This window comes from Solea solea, chromosome 13, assembly GCF_958295425.1.
Source record: "Solea solea chromosome 13, fSolSol10.1, whole genome shotgun sequence".
In the NCBI taxonomy this organism is placed as follows: domain Eukaryota; kingdom Metazoa; phylum Chordata; class Actinopteri; order Pleuronectiformes; family Soleidae; genus Solea; species Solea solea.
Genome location: NC_081146.1, coordinates 26971334 through 26990609, shown reverse-complemented (window position 1 = coordinate 26990609; position 19276 = coordinate 26971334). Strand labels below are relative to the sequence as shown.

General features: G+C 39.0%; 3 protein-coding genes across 5 annotated transcripts in view; all 3 read right to left on the bottom strand.

The window, feature by feature from the left end:
• Nucleotides 1-7092, bottom strand: part of otud7b (OTU deubiquitinase 7B) — a 39511-nt gene extending 32419 nt beyond the window's left edge. For both annotated transcript variants that reach the window (XM_058648058.1, XM_058648059.1), the window contains exon 1: nucleotides 6902-7092. The gene's annotated coding sequence lies outside the window, so the exon portion shown is untranslated. The remainder of the gene's footprint in view (nucleotides 1-6901) is intronic.
• A 408-nt stretch (nucleotides 7093-7500) lies between these two features.
• On the bottom strand, nucleotides 7501-10836 carry rbm8a (RNA binding motif protein 8A). Its single transcript, XM_058647868.1, has 6 exons — nucleotides 10708-10836; nucleotides 10092-10151; nucleotides 9923-10000; nucleotides 8838-8974; nucleotides 8123-8259; nucleotides 7501-7973 (listed from the first exon to the last, which is right to left on the bottom strand). The coding sequence occupies exons 1-6, from the start codon at nucleotides 10772-10774 to the stop codon at nucleotides 7925-7927; spliced, it is 528 nt and encodes a 175-aa protein (XP_058503851.1). The 5' UTR covers nucleotides 10775-10836; the 3' UTR covers nucleotides 7501-7924.
• A 1722-nt stretch (nucleotides 10837-12558) lies between these two features.
• On the bottom strand, nucleotides 12559-19272 carry LOC131471693 (uncharacterized). 2 transcript variants are annotated; one of them, XM_058648383.1, is made up of 8 exons: nucleotides 19132-19272; nucleotides 18433-18489; nucleotides 18237-18291; nucleotides 15748-16074; nucleotides 14737-14845; nucleotides 14303-14337; nucleotides 14169-14215; nucleotides 12559-14075 (listed from the first exon to the last, which is right to left on the bottom strand). In XM_058648383.1, exons 3-8 carry the CDS (start codon nucleotides 18277-18279, stop codon nucleotides 13941-13943), a joined length of 696 nt encoding a protein of 231 aa, XP_058504366.1. In that variant the 5' UTR covers nucleotides 18280-18291; nucleotides 18433-18489; nucleotides 19132-19272; the 3' UTR covers nucleotides 12559-13940. The 2 variants fall into 2 exon arrangements, with proteins under 2 accessions (XP_058504366.1, XP_058504367.1); XM_058648384.1 differs by lacking the exon at nucleotides 18433-18489.
• Between the last annotated feature and the right edge of the window lie 4 nt (nucleotides 19273-19276).

Below are 19276 nucleotides of genomic sequence, written 5' to 3'. Positions count from 1 at the left end.
TGCTCTCTCTTCAACTATGACTTCTTTTTAGATATTTACTTATTTTGCACAATGAATAAAATGAATACATACATATCTGCTGAAACATGAACACGCAAAGTTAATTGTGGAGAGGGCGCTATCATCAGAGTCAAGGAAGTAGCAGCCTATTCAGCCGTTTAGTCATTAATCATATCGGGGGATCTTTGCGTGTTTGTCGATATCAGATGATACATTTTAAAGCCAATATTGGCTGATACTGATATTGTGCCAAGGAACGCCTTGAAAATATGTTGCGTCAACAAACTGAAAAGCAGACAAAAATATCAGAGTTTTTAAACACTCCCAGGGTTCTCATGCTCTGGTTCCAAGTGCCTACCTACATCCATACATACATCAATGACTTGCTTAAAGTAGATTAAAGCCCTGTCCACACGCAAAAGGAACCAAATGTTAACAACCTTTTTCTCTGTCATTTTGAAAAAGCTTTGCGTTAACGAGGCTTCGACAGGCCTGTATGTGGCGCTGTAACGCAGCTACAACACAAACGGAGGAGACGACGTAACGCATGCACCTTGTGTGCAAACATTTCAAAATGACAATGTATACAATCACAGAAAGGACCAAGCCTGGGCGAGTAAGAGAGGAGGAATATGATGAAGATGATGATGATGGTCATGACAGCGAATGCCAGTACAAGAGAGCAAGAGGTGGGACTATGACCTCATCGTTTTGGTTGTCTACACGAAAACTGCATTTAGAGACTGCATTTACATGTTTACTCATGTGTTTGTCCTACTAACCTGCTTACTTATTAATCTAACCATGGCTCAGTCATCCTATGGGAATAAAGAGCCTGTCTCTGAAACTGACACTGCATCTTAGGAGAACACACACACACACACACACACTTAGTGAACAGCTGTTTGGGGGAAGTCCAGCAAGAAACCAATTTAAATGTTCATACGTTGTGTAGCTTAGGCTGCATGGTTACACTATGAAACTCTAGATTCACCATCACCAAGGCGCTCTCAACAACCACAGCTGTGGAGAGCAAAAATAGGACGATCCACGTCAAAGATATTAAGGCTATGGGAAACAGTAGGAGAGTTCATGTTCATTAAAGTCTGGCTGCATGATGCACTGACCTTTAGTCAGCAACACCAGTCTTTTTGATAATCTATCTATTAGTCTGAGTGGTATTCATTCATTACAGTACAATAATTGTTTGAGCTTCTTAAAAAGAGAATATGCTTAAGTTTATTTGCCTTTGGTTTGTGGATCAAACCATTTGAGCCCAAACAATGAATCAATGAATTAATTCAATTCAATTCAGATTTAACTGCAGATTAAGTATAATCCGGTTAAAAGAAATAAACTAACTACATATAACAGTGCAAAGTATATACATTAAACATTAAAACCAGGAGGGATATGTACCAGTGTCTCCACAGCTGGAACAGGACCAAAATTGTCATTATCTGAATTTGGCAAATGATTAAAAACAAACTATTCCTTTAACAGCTTGAAGAGGTTTAACTCACGCTGACACACAACATTTCTGGCACTGCACCTTCCTCATCAGCCATTTCTTCACTGAAATAATCTGTAGTTGCAGTCCTGGTTAGCAATGTGTAGCTGTGTGTGTGTGTGTGTGTGTGTGTGTGTGTGTGTGTGTGTGTGTGTGTATGTTCCCTGGGGCAACGACCATCTTAAAACACGCTCGACAAAAACACGGCTGACAGCGGGGACACAAGGAAACACTGACTTTAGCCATTTTAGAAAAGACTCACCTAATAAAATCATCATCATCACACATCACACCACTTTAGCTTGCTGTTAGACAGGGTTTTCAAACAGGAAGTTAAAGTTTGTAAAATCACGAGGACAAAAGGAGTTGCTGGTTTACTGCTGCCATGTTTGGCAAGTTTGTGCCACTTGGGTAAAGAACAGAGGGAAGAATTTCCAACACTCAAGTCACAGAATAACTCATTTGAACTTCATGAACTTCTGCTTTATTTCTTTGGCTTTTCCATGTTAAATGAAGGACATTTATGTGCGACTGTAGCTATGATTACATGTGCAATGATTCCATCGTTTACATGGACGCAAAATGAAATGATCCGACTGTGGCGTGTGCACATGCATCAGCTGTTGAGTTGGAATGGACTATTTTGACACGTGCAGTGATGTCTAATTGTCCCAAAGTATTTTCCACTTCCGTAGTAAAGAAACATGTCTGCTCGTCCCCTCGCTGTCTGCTATCCATCTCATTGCAGTCAACACTGACAAACTATCCTTTAATAATAGTAACATAAATATAAGATGTGTGTACATAATCCATATATATATATATATATAAATAAATCAAAGACAAGCACTTGTAAATGTTCAGAAAGACTCATAGCATACAGCCTCCACTGTGTTGTATGACTCAGCTCCATGTCACAGTGATACAGTGTGAGAAAATAAACCCATTGCCACCAGGTTTTGCAACTTTGCGATGGCAGTTCTTTGGCAAACCCTTTTCCACAGAGAGTACACGTTTACATCGATGGATTCGGGGAGTATTGAGACGAGGCATTTGGTAGGCAGAACCACAGAAATGATATAATTCCATAAAAGATGGTCAGGGTCACAAATGCTGTGACAAAACGTCAGCAATATACATTTTGACTAAAGGTAATAGCAATGATTATAGCCTATTGGTGGGTTGTGCAGAAAAAAAAATGCAAAAGCAATTTTGCTTAAGGTCAAAGAATTAAAAAATATGTTAGACCTGCCTGCTTGATACAAATGTTATTATAAAATGGAATATTTACCTTCTCTGACAAACATTCTGGGAAGCAGGTGCAATAATGTACAGAGAGGCAAACACATGACATCGCTGGAATTTCAGACCATCTTGTGTAGAAAGACGTGTAAGCATCATTTTGATGTTTTCACCATCAACATGATCATTTTAAAGACATTATAACTCTCCAGCTCTTTCTTCATATTTCTTTGTCCCCACCATGAATTCATGTTCCCAGCTGCAATCTTCAGCAGAGTTGATAAGCTCGGGGGCAACTCTAGTGCTCCAGATTATTTGGAACCAGTTCTCCATTCACACGTCTACCTGTTGCTGTGCAAACACTTGCCTTCATTTAATGTTTTATTACTCAGTTCTCCTGAGATCCACTGGCCCGAGGATTATTTAAGATAATTTAAGACAACTCGGAACACTCAGCTGTCATGTCACCTCTCTAGTTTCATCTTCTACCAAACGATTACAGCAGCACCTTTGAATACAACAGGATATCTTCTGTATGACGAGAAGATAAAGAAAGAGAATACCACAAACTTTCATTTAGACAAAGAAAACAGACAAAAATCTAATTGCAGTACAGAAAACGTGTTGCCTTATTCTGTGCTATTACAGGCAGGATGTGACTAGATATCTAGTACTATTTCAGTTACTATTCAATGATCTCATTATATGAAATCCAGGTTATATCTCCTGATATTATTCTGTTCACATGCTGCCAGTTTGGAATCTGAACTTGTAAAGGAAGGATGCTACACCCTGCTCTACTTAAAATACTTGGCTGCCCTGAGGTCGTCACCGCGCTGCTGTATGCATCAATGTTCCGTGTCAAAGACTTAACGATGTCTCACACACCTTCACAAAGACAACGTGATCAAACAAATGTTTTATCATCTTCCAGCTTTACTACATAGAAGATCCCTGAACTGACAGACAACTTTAAAATGAAAGCTCTGGTTGTATGAGTTTCCTGACACATGGTCAAAGCTTTTTAATAATTCTACAGTTTGCTTCGTGTCGGACGTCGCGCTCATGACTCTTCCAGTGACAACACTCTGGCTGTTTTCAGCTCAACTCCCTTAAAAGCTAAAGAAAAACTGGAGTAGTGCTAGATCTGTATAATGGAAAAGCACCATCGCTGATGGAGGCAGCAGTGGATCAACAACTGTGTGCTGTGACACACGATTGCTGAGTTTCTCTGCAGACTTTGGTGCAGAAAGTGAGGGGTTTACCAAGCAACTGACAAAATGTCAGTTTCCAGCTGAAAAAGGCTGTCCAACAACAAGATATATAAGATACTGTATATAAGATTCACAGTCTGGCGTGGCAGAGAGCACTGTGAGAGAAGCTTGGACTTACATCCACTTTGAATCCATCAGAAAAACAACAATATGTTGTTGTTGGAATCGGGGTTAACTTCTAAGCCTAAAGTTTTACTGTGATAATAGGGGACACAAGCAAATTAAGCCATCCTCCATGGTGGAATTATTAGATGAGAGAGTAAGGAACAAATAGCTTAGCTTAGCTGTTAATAGTAAGTGTAATAGGGGAAGGGAAATATCCAAATATCTTAGCAGGAATAGCATGTCACATTATTGTTGTTGGAAATCGTGGCATCCCTAGTACCTTTTACAAGCCCACATCAAACGCTGCTGCATGCATCAATATATTCCTTGAATTGTCGAGGACATGCATAATGATGGCCGACAGTGCAACCTCACTCACCCTTACAGCAGGGTATGAAGATCTTTTTGTCTCAGAGAACTGACGGGCAACTTGCATTCATTCATCATCCTGAGGTGTACAGTAACGCATGAGTTCAGCGTGTGACGGATGAAAAATCAAATCTACTACTTATGCTTAGTAGCATTCAAATAGCAGTTTAATCTTTTCACACCTCTTAGGATCAAAAGGCTTATTTGCAACTGTCAGGACTGCGTGTGTGGCATCGCCCTGCACAGCCAACTCATGAGTGAATATAGGTGGGAGTTAGGGCTGTGGTGACAAAGTGGCTTATTACATCCTTCATGCTTCAACCTTTTCCAAGGTCAAAGGTTTTAGAATACTTTATCAGTACCTTGATGCTGTGGTAAATGAATGTGAACACTGTATATACATACTCAGACATGATTATTACACTATTATATTACAGGTCTAGGCCCAGTTTTTGGTATGAATTTATTAATTGCGTCTAATAAGCAAACTGTTCAATCAATTAGCTATTTTTGGTAAAGAACACATACAGGAAGTATTTTTAAGCATTTCAAGTACTATATCCAAAATTCAAGCACTTTTCAAACCTTGAAAATACTATGTTAAAAGTCAAGCATTTTCAAGGATTTAAAGCCCTCGTATGAACCCTGTTATACCTGCGTGGGTATGTGATATTGTCACAAGCAGCATTTCGTTTTTGGGATAAAGGCAACAGCCCTTATAGGAGTATATTGTTGTAGTCCCATCAACCGACTGCTAGGGCTGAACTATTGTTTACAATTTACAATCACTATTTAAAATAATTCAATTAGCAAATTGCTCAGCATGAAACTTACTTGTCCTGTTTTTCATAGTTCTGTTCTATGCCACAGTTTCGGCTTTGACAGCATCTTGTTTGACAATGATTCCTCTTCTCTTAAAGCCGCAGTGCATATAGGTTTTGGTCGACTCGTCTTGTTGTGTATGTTATTATTCTGTCTCAGGTCTTTGTGAACTTGCATGATGTAACATTACTGTTTGTGAATATACAGCATATATTACCTTACAAAGTCCAACTTTCTCTTTTGTGACAACTGACCAGAAGTCAGACTTTTAGCAGACGTAAGTGATATAGCTCAGTCTCTTCTGAAATGTGTGTACACTTCTTTGTCAGGCGTACTCCAGCATCACTTTACTAGTGCAATGTTCCTGTTGTCTCCTCAGAGTAGACCTTCACCAAATCACTTCCTGTGTGCAGCGAGGGAATGTCACTGGGCAATTCAACACCACTGTACTAAGAAACACACAGAGAGTAGTGTGGGGCCGATAGGCTTAATCAGCATTGTGTGAACGCATTTGATAATAGTTTAAATGCAATGAACATTTGGTGATATTTAAACGTCCTGCACTGCAGTTGAACAATAACACAGACAATAATGAGCTGAAGCTTGACTTCATAATACTTTAACCAAATCATTGAGCTGCATTAGTTCTCAATAACTTTTTAGTCCCTGCAGGAAAGTCCAGTAAAATAACGTGTGCCTCTGTCCTACTTTCCAGGTTGACTGACTGTCCTGGTGCAAACAAAAGAGCACACAAATACAAGACGTGAATAATTCAAGGCAAAGTGTAAGGCAACCCTGTCTCATGTGGAAATGACGACAAAATAACCCCACAGACAGACCGGGTTCCTGCTTGTCCCACTGACAGTGACAGGGTAACACACACACACACACACACGTCGATCCCGTTAGTTATTGAACGGCTGTTTAACGAAACCAGTCGTTTAAGTTAGAAGTTAGAAAACACACGTGACTGACTGTGGACACTAAGCTGTAAGAATGTTACATCACACATGCAACACGACTACAAACCGGACTCGCATCGTCTACACACCACGACAGTAAGATCTCTGACACACAGCTGACCAGACAGAGTAAATAAAACAAATGATGTTCAAACACACACTGTGATGCTATTCCTCACAACTCATAAACCGTTCAGCCTCCATCACCTCCATGAAACACATGCACATCCCCGCTCCGGGTGCTTCTGTCCTATAAGAGACATGTTGACTCACCGTTATAGCTTCTATGGCTACGACTATTGTGTGAAGTATACTATAAGCGAACAATACACATGCTTACATAAACGCATTGAAGGCGTTCAGCCGCATGGGGTCTTTACTCGGGTCCGTTTACTCCCAGCACAACTTTATTTAGACGTCAAATACACGATTCCCTGCTCTGGAGAAGTGCGTCCTGCGTGGGTGAATTCCCACAGCAGGTGTGGTGTTCGATTCCTTAGTAAATAAACAAAGCGTGTCGTTTAGCAGTCAAGTGGGCTACCTAGAGCCTGGCTAATCAGCAGCTAACGTTAGCTTAGATGAACAGCTAGTAGCTAGAGTATCCCTTTACCGCTTACCTTGAACGGCCTCGCAGATGTTTCCGTCGTCCCATGAAGTTGTCCTGCGGAACCGCAGCTTGCAAACAAAATCCGCGTTTCCACAACAAACAACGTCCTAACTTTTTAGCATCCTCGTGAGTGAAAGTGGACGTAATATCCCAAACCGGACCACAACCTACAAAGTAATGTCTCTCCACCACTTACAACAACAACGTCAACCGAGAGTAAGAGCCGGCCCCCAACAGAGAGCCAGCCAATCAGAGAGCAGAGTATTGTTGACGGACATTCGTGAGAACCAATGGCGAGTGGCTGATCTTCTCCAGTAGAGTAAGCACCAAATGAGAACGAGCGAACACAAAACGTTCATTTACCAATTGGCTGAGGACAAATAAAGGACCAGCGGTTTCGTCCGAGTAGCCTATGAGTGCGGAGCTGAGTCCGGACTGACAGGTGGCTTCACAGTTTACTAAATAACCGGGGCGTCACCATTGCCGGGATGAGGTCATCCTGGATGACGTAACCCCTACGTCATAGGCAGTGTTTAACAAAAAACACAACAAACCACACGAGTATGGAAGAGGGAGAGAAAATAAGTTGCAAAGAAAGACACACACAGGTTTGACTTTTTAAAAACTTTAATTTTCCCAACGTGATAAAAAAAAGCACTGCACAATAAAATGCACATAACATCAAGGAAACAAGAAATTGAGTGACTCCAGAAAACCACAAATACGTATTAATTAACCTACAAGTTGGTTGACACTAAAAAGTAAAAACAAAGTTTCAGCCATGTTGTTTAATGGATAACCGGTTACACTCTAAAGCTGCATTTACAGCCAAATGCTGAGTGGATGCCTTGATGCTTACATTATTCATCTCTTCAGAGGAGCAACTGTTTACCGCAGTATTTTAAACTTGCATGCCATGTAACGGTTACTGAAAATAATGTTCACAAAACAAGAAGGAAAAAAAACTGCTCCATGAGACGTTGACAAGGTCAGAGTGACAGACCCCTTCTCTGGCCACCGACACCTGCCAGAGTTAACGCCGCCTCCTGTCTGGACTTCTGCTGCGTCTCCGTCCACCAGCCCTGGGAAGAAGGAGCAGGATAAAGAAAAACAGCGTCAGATAAAAAAGGAGTGCAATTCAAATGTTGCAGTTTGACAAAAAGTAAAACAGAGGTCACTCCTTTAACCAGAAATGTGCTGCAAGCAACAGACAAACACACACAGTCCTCACCTCCTCTTGTTCTTTGGGGGCCCTCTGACAAATCCCCAGTCGACACTAATGGGCTGCCCCATCATGTCCTGACTGTTGAGCCCTTCCATGGCTGCCTGAGCCTCTTTGTACGTCTCATACTCCACCAGTGCATACCCCTGCAACAGTTATATGGACATTGGGTGAATTCATTCACATTTATGGCAACTTTTGTGCAAATCCAACAGCTTGTATTCAAAAGTGATCAGGTCAAAGGTTCTTTGGTCTTTTTTCATACTTAGGATAATGCTGCCACCTTGTGGCTTACAAGAGATTGAAGACACATTGTACAGCCCAAAAACAAACCATGGTCATCGGTTTGGCAGAATATTTTACAGTATAAACAACGATTTATTTGGACGGGTGAAAATTTGATGTCTAATTTTCAAAAATTGAATTTCTATAATTGTTTGCTTTTTATGTCTAATGGTTTTAACTTATGTGTATGTCTTTGTATTGTTGTGCTTTTAATGTAAAGCCACTTTGAAATTACATAAAGAAAATTTATTATTTTTATTATTAAATCCAATAAGTGTAGGTTAGCACCAATTAATAATTTTTTAACTAAATATATCGTCAACTTATTCTATAACCGATACATTTTTATAATAATAATAATAATAATAATAAATAAATCATTTGGACTGAATAATTTTGCATTTTTACGATATACGACACCAGGCATTTTGGGTCTCACCTTGAGGTAGCCTGTTCTGCGGTCAAGGTTGAGATGCAGGTTCTTGATTTCGCCAAACTCTGAAAACTTGTCATGGATATCTTCCTCAGTGGCTTCTTCATGGACACCTGTCACAAACAGAATCCATCCCTCCACAGCTGCAGCAAGAGAAGGGCAAGAAAATGAATCAGGGGTCAAATAAGACAAGCACCGAGTATACCAATGTGCGTTATACGACTACATCAATGTATCTTCACAAAGGCTTATTTATTCTCAAAAGGCATTTTACTTCCATCTCAATTCTTAATTTATTTGTATTTATGGTAATCACATTAGATGTTTTTCAGATATTAGAGACTTTAGCTGGTGTTGATTAAATTAGGCGTGCCATTTTAAAGCTCCAGTGTGTAACTTCTGCTGTCAAAACACTAGTATTGCTATTTCCCAGACTTACCTAATTTTTTGAAAGGACGATTTAAGTCCATAACGCAACAGTTTATTTTCAAAATGTTTTTCTGTTTCTCACTAACTCACTCATGTTTCAGAGAATGGAAGACAATGCTGCATTCCATTTACATTGGAAGTCGGAGCCGGGAGTGATTTCACACAGAGGTTAAGAAAACCATGGATTCTCACACTTACAGTGTATCAAAATCTCCATGGATAAAAATTGTGTGTACAACTGATTTATTGTGAAACAAATTAAACAAAACTAGTGCTATTAACAGGAACATTTGCAGTGTTTGTATGGTGGCAGCCATCTCGGAATCCTATGTCAAAGTTGGCGAGGTTGCTACAACTACTACATGTTGGAAATCCAAGTTCCCTGACCTCGGAAATTACGAGTTGTTTTCACTTTTGTCCCATATTTTCAATGAGATCGAGTGCGTGTGTTTCAGGCTGATTATTAGCGCAGGGGGTGTGCATGGTGCAGTCAGCACCACCTATTGTTTAGCATCTCATACAACCATGCTACAAAAGAAACTCAACTATCAGTAAAAGAGAACTGTTGCTAAACAAGACACATTATATCAAATATGGTGACCTCACAAATTACAAAGAACTTTAGGTAGAGACTGTGTAGTAGTTGGAACAACAGCACTCACATCTCTGAGGGCCTGGTTCATCCCCATCCTGCTCCACAGTATCATAGTCCTCCTTAATTCTGGACCTGGCTCCTTCCTCTGGAAACGGTAACACAAATACTTAGTAATGCTAAATAACAAGGCTGATTAATAATTGGCACGGAGCAAAATCTCAACAGTGGTTACTGACCTGAGCCAAAGCCTCGTCCTTTCCTCTTTTTGGCTTTCTCCTTCAGTTTGTGGATGCTCTCTGACAAAAGGAAAAAAATCAGCAAGTTAAAACCAAATGTGCAACGCGGCGAACAAACACATCTTTTACAAAGGCCCGAGTTCTGCAACAACGACCTGAGTACACTAGTAAAAGTTGCAGTTAACTAAACCTGTAACAAAACACGTTGAAATGTAAGTGTTATGTAAGCCAAATTTAATGGCCTATTCAATGTAGCCGTTAGCTTGACTCACAACATGCTAGGGGAGGTTAACAACACGCTATGTTTTAAACCTAATCATATAATGCTTTATAGTAATAATGCTCTTTACCTCATTTTTATACACCAAATAAATTATTTGACATGAAATGTGTAATAAAGTTGACATTTACTGTTTTAGACGAACACGTAGTAGCTAGCTTACAGTAACGTTAGCTTGTTAGCATTCTCCAGGCAGGCCTACAACCACGCTGCCTGCGTGTGTTCGCGCTCTCTCCGACGCGGATTCTTTCATTTATATCCGAATACAAAGACACCATTTGAAGGTATAAGGTGTGAGGAAACTGCCGCTAATGGTTAACAAAAGTACGTGTTTACCATCACCATCCTCGTCCATAGGAAAGTCCTCGCCTCCCGCTTCATGTAGGTCCAACACGTCCGCCATGTTTCTCTGTGTGTGAGTTGTGTGTGGTACGCAACCTACGTACCTACTTACGTACGTACGTAGAAGAATGGTTTACAGGCCGGTGGAGGTTGCCAGTTTGCCAGAGTAAAAAATACGTAATAAGTTTGTAGTACGAATAGAAGTTTATCATTGAAATCGCTTGATTAGTTATATATATATATTAGTTTAGTTAGTATGCTGTTGTTGCTTCTTTCTAAACGCGTAAGAGATGCATTTATGTGCTTATTTATCTTTGCTCTGTTTTGTTTTGTTATTTGCAATGTGTCCTGTATGAGTCACCATTACATGCACAAACACGAGGAAAATAAAGCTGATTGTTATTATGTGCTGTATTTTAGGGCTCCAACAATTAATTGATCATTCATCGATTAAAACAAATATTGTCAACTATGTGGAGTGTCTTTTGTTTTTTTGAAATGAATGAATAAAACACATTCTCTCATTTTTCAGCTTCTTACATGTATATATTTTCTGGCTTCTTTGCTCCATACGACAAATAAATTAAAACTGAATAAATGCTTCTTCTTCTTTGCATAACATCCATATTTATTAACTTTTTCCGACATGTTATGAACTAAATAAATGACTAATGAATCTGACACTCTTGGGCGATAGCACAGTGTGTTGTGATTTATCATCGAACACTAAAGCTCAACGATGATTTAACAAAAAATGATTAATCAAAGGAGAATAAACCAAAACTGTAAAAAAAAACATATAATTCAAATGAAATTTTTGGATTCTTTATTCAGAAAGACCCTTATTCCAACTGGGGCTTGAACCCCAGTCTTCTTGCTGCATAGGTAAGAGTGTTAACCACTACACCAACCGCGTGTCCCGACTTCCAAGTTGGGTTAGTGCCACGTTAGTTCTGTTTTTATCTCTAAGACAATGGGTCCCTGTACACATGTTTAAAATCCACCCTCTGCTATAGGAGCAAAAAGATGTGCTAACAATACGAGTACATTAATTAACAGCAAATGCTGTAATTAAACATTTAATAAGGTTAGTCGGGTTAATTAAGGTATAAAGTAATGAAGTATGTCGGTTAACACAGTAATAACTGTTTATGGAAGTACTGAATAAGCATTACTTGACTAATAATCGAGCATTTATTAGCCATTATTAATGTTGCTTGTGACCCTTTTTGTTAAGTGGACATGTATCCCTTAACTATGACTTCATAAATGCATAAGTAACTAGCCTCATTGTGCATCGTCTTTTCTTTACTTTGAATTTCTCTCTTTATTTTCTCTGTTATTCATGTCATCATTATGTTATCTAATCCAAATATTTAATTTTGACGTCTGTATAAATATCAAATAAATTCTTAGACGAGCAAAGAGTCCAAAAACAAAAGAATTGGTGGACAGCAGGGGGCGCATGTGCTCACATGTTTGCTGGATGCTTGAATATGACAGTATAACAGTATATATAATATATGTATATACATATATATGTATATAAATACATAGACATACATAATCCATCATAAACTTAATAATTTATATAGCACCTTTTTACAACCTGCTTTCAAAACCCAGATTAATAAAAACCAAACAAGATACCAGACAATAAACAAAACAAACAAAATAGTAAGAAGGAATAAAAAGTACAAATGTTCATGGTAATGAAGTGTAAAATAAAAAGGGCCATGATAATGTAGATGAATGTAGCAATGAATGAATGAATAAATTCACAAATTTCAAATGAAGACGTCACAGACTCTGTGAGCCTTGTCTCTTCAGGCAGCAGACATTGGAGACATTAATACACATTTGTGTTTAATTGACATATTGTTACTATACAAACTTTGTGATTGTGTGCAAGAACAACATGGTTCCAGCAAACAGCATGTATTTGTTAGAACGTATTTCTTTTGGCTTTTAATATCTTTTTCAAAACAAAAATACTTTATAGATATATATATATATATATATATATATATATTTTTCTTTCAGTTTAACAGAATAATCCACAATCAACAAAGTGTAGTGAACCCCAGCACATGAGCCTTATCTTATTCTCATTTCCACTGCTGTGAGGAGACAGCAGCACTCACCAGGATACAGAGTAAAGAATTACACATTTTGTGGGAAAGTTTGGTGAAACAAGTGCCTGCATTTGTTGAAAGTTAACATTGCTATGTATAAATAAAGACTTTATATAGAGTAAATACAAGCCTTTGAATTGAAATTTCTCCTTTTCATCTTTGTAAGTTCCCGTTAAAGCTCAGAAAAGTAGAACTTACAAAAATACTTCCCTGTGTTGCAAAAGCCTGATATTTGCAGGAACAACCACAGTGTGACACAAAACAACACAGACTGTTATAATAAAGGTACATAATGAACATAATGAGTTCCTGAGAATCAACTAAGTTTTCTATCTTGATACATCAGCTATATAATAGAGTTGAGTTCCGTTGTCTTCAGATCAACAAGTGCATTTATTTAGTTTAAAAGACTTGTTTAACAATAAAAACAAAAACTCTAGACACTGGAAACCACTGGAACCACTTTTGGGCAATTTATGTTACGTTGTTTATCTTTTTCTTTTTGTTTTCATTTATGAATTTATCTTTATTATCTTAATCATTCAAGTCTATTGTTTTCTTTCTTTTTCCCTCGTTATATTTACTGTATAATCACTTCTGCTTCTTTCTTATTCTTCTGTTGTTATTCTTGTTATCATTTAATTGTTTTTTATTTTTTGTCTTTGTTTGCAACAAATGTTTCTTTGATTTACGTTTTCATGGGAGAGGTTTTCATATAAGCCCTCACAGGTTTCATACCTGACCTTTGGACATCCCAATCATAATATTTTAAATTATGTTTGTGCAAATAAATAAATAAAATAAATTAATAAATTCATTTTACAGCAGAAACTGGGTTTGCCGTGATTGACTTCCTCAACACTTGCCTCTTGCGACGGACGGAGGTTTATGAATTTGCAAAAGGCTGTTCTGCATTTTATGTAACTTCCTCCTTTCTTCTTATATTTTTATTTCTCAATGGTTACTGGAGGAGGAAGAAAAGCTTGTACTGCTCCTCACTGCAACATTACAAGCGACAGCTGACTTTACGGTCGCTGTGATGATTCATGGAAATACTTACACACAGACGCTTCGAAAGGGTTTATTTAAATTTCACTTTGGCTGAAGATTCAAAACTACAACATCTGCATACGTGACGTCGGAGCTCATGGTCGCAGCATGTTTGTCAGAGTTTGCTGGCGTCTCTTTGGTGGATGGCTTGTAGTTGACGTGAGAGTAGACCACACCCTTGGAGAAACAAGGACAAATGGACACTCACTTGTCCCTGTGCATCACCACACATCACCACACATCCACAGCATGAAGGAGGAGTGAACTCACCTCAACATCACATGGACTGGCCACGCCCGTCACCTTCTCACCTGTGTCTGAGAGGCAGAGCAGCTTTATTCAAGGGGAATGCAAACAGCAACACGATACAACGTAAAGAAAACAAATAAAAAGAACATTCTCACCGATTAAGCCACGACGTCCGACTGATGAATCACCTCTGAAGAAAGGAATCAAAATGGCTGTCATTGGCTCATCCTCACAATTATCACCTATTTTTGCATAATCATCACAATAAACTAGAGCTGAAAATTAATCGACAACTATTTGGATAATTGATTAATCGGTTCAATGCTTTTTTCATTGGTTTGTGGACAAAACAAGACATTTGAGAACATCATCATTTCCAGGTTTGACGAACATCGATCAACATTTGTTAAGGTTTTCTGAGATTTTATGGACCAAACGATTCATCGAGAAAATAATCGACAGAGTAATCGATGATGAAAATAATCGTGAGTTGCAGCTCTACAATAAACATCATCAAACTTCATAAAAACAGCTGTGTTGTCGTTGATAGTCCTCACCAAGTCACGCACACACACACACACACACACACCTTCTCATGTATATGACGTAAGCTCCAGCTGCGATGATCCCCAGCAGCAGCAGCAGCAGGACAGCAGCCACTATAGCAAAGACAGTCCCTGATGGTAATGGCATCTCTTCTGGAAGCAGAAACACATGATAGTTCTTAACACTCTGTGTAATTATCCTTGATTTACTCAGACAGTAAAGATACGGAGACGATGACACGCGGTCAGACCTCGTCCCCTGCACCACAAACCTCTGTGAGACGCGGCTTAGTCTAATACAAACATGGCTGACAGTGTGGACACGAGTAATAAGGAGTGGAAATGATTTCTTTACTTTAACAGCTGTTTTTTCTCCAACTGGAAAATGTCAGTTTTTAACTCTTTAAAAAGATGTGCAGTTCAATCACGGCCCTTTTTGCCATTAATACAGTTGTTTGCTTTTCCATCAGTGAAAGTTCCTGGTGCTTTTTTTAGTGGCGAGGTTCCAAGTGAACTGAGCCGATACTAAAGTGTGACATCAACACACTGATTGGTCTAGAGTGTCGATACTCAATATCCATCAATATCCATGTATTAATATCCATTTAGCAGGAGTTGGTGATCTTATTTTCTGACTTTCTGTGTTTGAAATAACTCGGTGACACAAGTTCATCCAATGAGGCAGCAGTAGAGCGGCAGAACAGAAGATTCGAAAGAACCACCAACAACGCCGGTTGGTGGTTGGAACCTTTGGCGCATGACGAGGGCGGGCGCTCGCTCGCCTGAGTTCATAGAAACGCGCGATGAATGGGGGGGCGTGGCTTGAGTGTGAGTGAAAAGCATGATTCACCAATGATGAGCTGGAGGATAAAAGGCAGTCGTCACTTTCACGACCAGCAATGGTCAAATAATTATGCTTAATATAATAATGGAGAGTTTTTGTTGAAATGTAATATCTTTAATAGCGTATGTACCAGGGTTGGTGACCCCTGGTACATACCATAATATACTGTACATATTAGTTGCTGTGTTGCATGACTCATACTCATACTCACCTCGAACAATAAGCTGGACAGTCTGCATAAGTGAACCACTGGGGAAGATTGTAGCGCTGCACGTGTACAGCCCAGCATCTGTCAGTTCAACGTCTTTGATTATCAAAGATAGTATCTCGATCTCCACTCTATCCTTCAGTGGAGAGTCAGAGATATTTTTGCCCAGGTTTGGATTATAAACTGCGATGGAAACACTCTGTCCCTCTGGCTGCTGCAGCGTCCACTGAATCTGAACGACTGTGTCTCCTGTGACACGACACGGCAGGACGACTTCATGGCCAACGTATCCGGTCACTTGGAGCGGGGCGACTTCCTGTGTGTCCACGACTACAACAGATAAGACGACACGATGCTTCATGTTACTGTAGTATGTTATGATTATATTTCCAGAAAGAATATGGTTATTTTTTGTGAAGCTGAGCTGGATTTTCCTGGATGTCATTAAACGCATCATAGCTCCGTGGACCTGCTCTAGTAGTACTGCTGGCCTTTTGTTGAAGCTGCCATTTCCTGTTTGGTTATAACTTTGACTGACGTGTGTTGTCAGCCAATCAAAATGTGATGCATAGTGACAGAACGCCCCAGGCCCAGCGACGTGTCTGGTGCTAGCCCCCACTGTTGTCATCAACGACGTTTGAACCTTTGGCGGGTTTTTGAAGTCAGCTATGGTCACTGCATTAACACCACCGATCAATCATGTTTCTGATCTCCTTCGTGTGAACTTTTCACGGCGATCGTTTGGACAAAAGAAGGAAATGATTTCAAGAGGAAGACCTACACCCAAGAGGTACATCATTTTTACGGTAGTTGGAGTGTTAATGATACATTGATAACATTTCTTAGAAGTGGTGAGGAAAAAACTGTTGATCATAAATCGTGATCAACAGTTTATGATCACGATTTTTAACGTGTTCCCCGCGTAGCTGACGCCTATGCTTATGTGGAAGCTTGTTTTGTGTCATATAGTGGCTTGTGAAACTGCGGTTGCTGAGTGACATAACGGAAGATGTGGTGGTAATGATGCAGTAGCCTATAGATGCGCAGTGGTGTGCGTGTGCGCTGTGGTTGTTGCAGATCAACTGTCTCGTGAATATAGTCGGTGTTTGTGCGTGTTGTTTTTACTGAAGGCCCACGGTACGCTACTGGTTATAACTAAATATAATCATGTTTTAGTCGACAACAATCAAATGGGTCTATTTGTATTGTAACAATGATTCCTTTTAAAATGTAAAGAAAACTATTTTCCAACATGAATGTAGTTAGCCTAAAAAATACTACTGTCGTTTAGGGAACTGAACTCAAACTTAAACTGGTAACACTTCCATAAAGTACAAAAATGGACATTCACGTAAAAAGGTTATGCCCTATTTTTACTCTTTTAGGTTCACATCTGTAATTCTATTTTTGAGTGTGCACTGCTCTCAAAAATGATTTATAAATGCTTTATATTGAAGTTTTTCATTAGACTGTGATCAAGAAATAAATATCAGCCCCAGATATCGTATCAAATATAAAATCAATCCAAACATCTTATATATTGCACACTTGGTGTCAGAATATTGTTTCCACAGTTGAAGACTGAAGTAAATGCATCAGCACTAACATGAAGAAGTGATATCGACATCGAGTCATTCCACGTTTTCACACATGGTCTCACAAATGTTGTAAGCTGCAAACTACACACACACATTCATTAAAAACATGTAAAGCACATCACAGGAATTTTAAAGGTCTGTAAAAATGATCAATGGTTTATAACATTTTCTCTGCACTTTATGGACTAAACAATAAATGACAATATGCAAATGTCTGCATTTACTGTAATAGATGGACTCGTTGCAGCTCTATACTGTGGCGATTGCTCTATGACAGCAGTAATGTCAGAAATGTGGTTATTATTTAACAAAAAACAAGTTTATTTTGTCTTTGCTGCTGTGACACAGTGACTAATGAAAGATATCTTATAAATAAAGTTATCTAACCTTCCACATGACACATGACTGCACAGCTGCAACATGAGGGAGGTTATGATGGTGTGATTGTGTGAGTGACGTCAGAGGAACTGTGCTTAGAATCTGAGACACTGTAAAAGTGATTTTTTATTCTATGAATGTGAAACTGAGTAATAATGATGAGTTACTAAACATGAAATGTCGTCATAATAAAACAGTATCTCAGTAAGTCATAACACTCATATTATGACAAAGTTACATTTGAAACAATATTCCATTATTTATGACTAAACATCTCGTCATTATGACTTTGCATCTCAAAATGAGGACTTTGTTTCCTACTTGACGGAACATATGATAGTTGTGAGATTCTGAAATAGCATCATCTCTATCATCTATCCACTCTTTTTCCAAGTGGCAGGAAATTGGCTTGTAAAACATTTTTAAGTTTAATTTTAAAATAAATAAATACATAAATAAGCTCGCTACTCTACAAGTTCTAATTCTAATTGGACATATAGTTGTGTTGGATCTTACCTGAGAATAAAGTGATGTAAAGCAGCTCCAGCAGCACAATCATTGCACACGATCACTGAAGGTGATGAAAATAACAGAAGCACTTGAACAACACAGTCCTCACATGAAGACATGAAGAGTCGTTACTGACACATTGTCCTTATCATCGTGATCACTGTTGTTATTATTACGACACGTCATCACCCAGGAAACGTACAGATTTGGAGAGGCTGAAGTTTCCGCTTCTCAGCCGCAGAAAACAGCTTCAGAGCAACTGCAAGAAAACACACGAGTTCATCGTCACGACGCGGTGCTGCGTTCACACCACGTTCACACCACGGGAATCGACTCTTCATCACGCGACGTCCATTCACCTGTCAAACAGCGACCCCATGTGGTCACTGTTTGCAGAGCTTTAAGACCGCTCGAGTTCCATTCAGTTTGTGTATGACACCGAATACAAGCACGTGTTCACGTCATCATGTGAACACGTGTGTCCGAAACCAGACTCAGGAAAGTTCTATCATGTTTTCTTTATTTCATGATTCACAGAAAAGGTCACACATGATGGATATTTTTGAACTATCACAAATGTTTTGTGACGTCTTTTTGTTATTTGAGTTTGTCCTGATCGTCCTCGGTCGTCCTCATGGTGCTTCTGGTGTGTTCTTCTAAAGCTATATTCCTCTTAGAGACTCAACATTGATTTTATGTCTTTAGAACGTTGAACACCGGAAATGATGTTATTGAAACTTGCACAACATGTGAAATAGACTTGTTTCCTGTATCTTCTGTGGAGTGGCAAAACTTCAACTTCATTCCAAGGCAACTCAAAGTTATTAGCTGTAGACTTAACTCTACTGTAAAGGTCATGTAAGGGTCATGTAATGGTCATGTAATGGTTTTGCACATTTACCTTCACTTGCCTTACATCCAGGTCATAGTTCCATCCACCACAGCTTCTAATTCTAACGATGCAGGAATATGTGATCACTCAATATTCAGCACATCTATGGACCTATCCATGAACTGTGTATCAAAGTGAGCAAAGAAAGCCTTTA

Bases quoted from the DNA above. Each gene is read 5' to 3' on its own strand.
- rbm8a (XM_058647868.1), bottom strand. From the start codon at position 10,774: ATGGCGGACGTGTTGGACCTACATGAAGCGGGAGGCGAGGACTTTCCT. The intron at 10,152-10,707 runs GTAAACACGTAC...TCCTTTTGTCAG, and splicing joins TATGGACGAGGATGGTGATG to AGAGCATCCACAAACTGAAG. The intron at 8,975-9,922 runs GTGAGTGCTGTT...CTCTTGCTGCAG, and splicing joins TGAACCAGGCCCTCAGAGAT to CTGTGGAGGGATGGATTCTG.
- LOC131471693 (XM_058648383.1), bottom strand. From the start codon at position 18,279: ATGATTGTGCTGCTGGAGCTGCTTTACATCACTTTATTCTCAG. The intron at 14,846-15,747 runs GTGAGTATGAGT...TTCTGCTTCCAG, and splicing joins TGTCCAGCTTATTGTTCGAG to AAGAGATGCCATTACCATCA. The intron at 14,076-14,168 runs GTGAGTTCACTC...TGTTTCTCCAAG, and splicing joins CCAGTCCATGTGATGTTGAG to GGTGTGGTCTACTCTCACGT.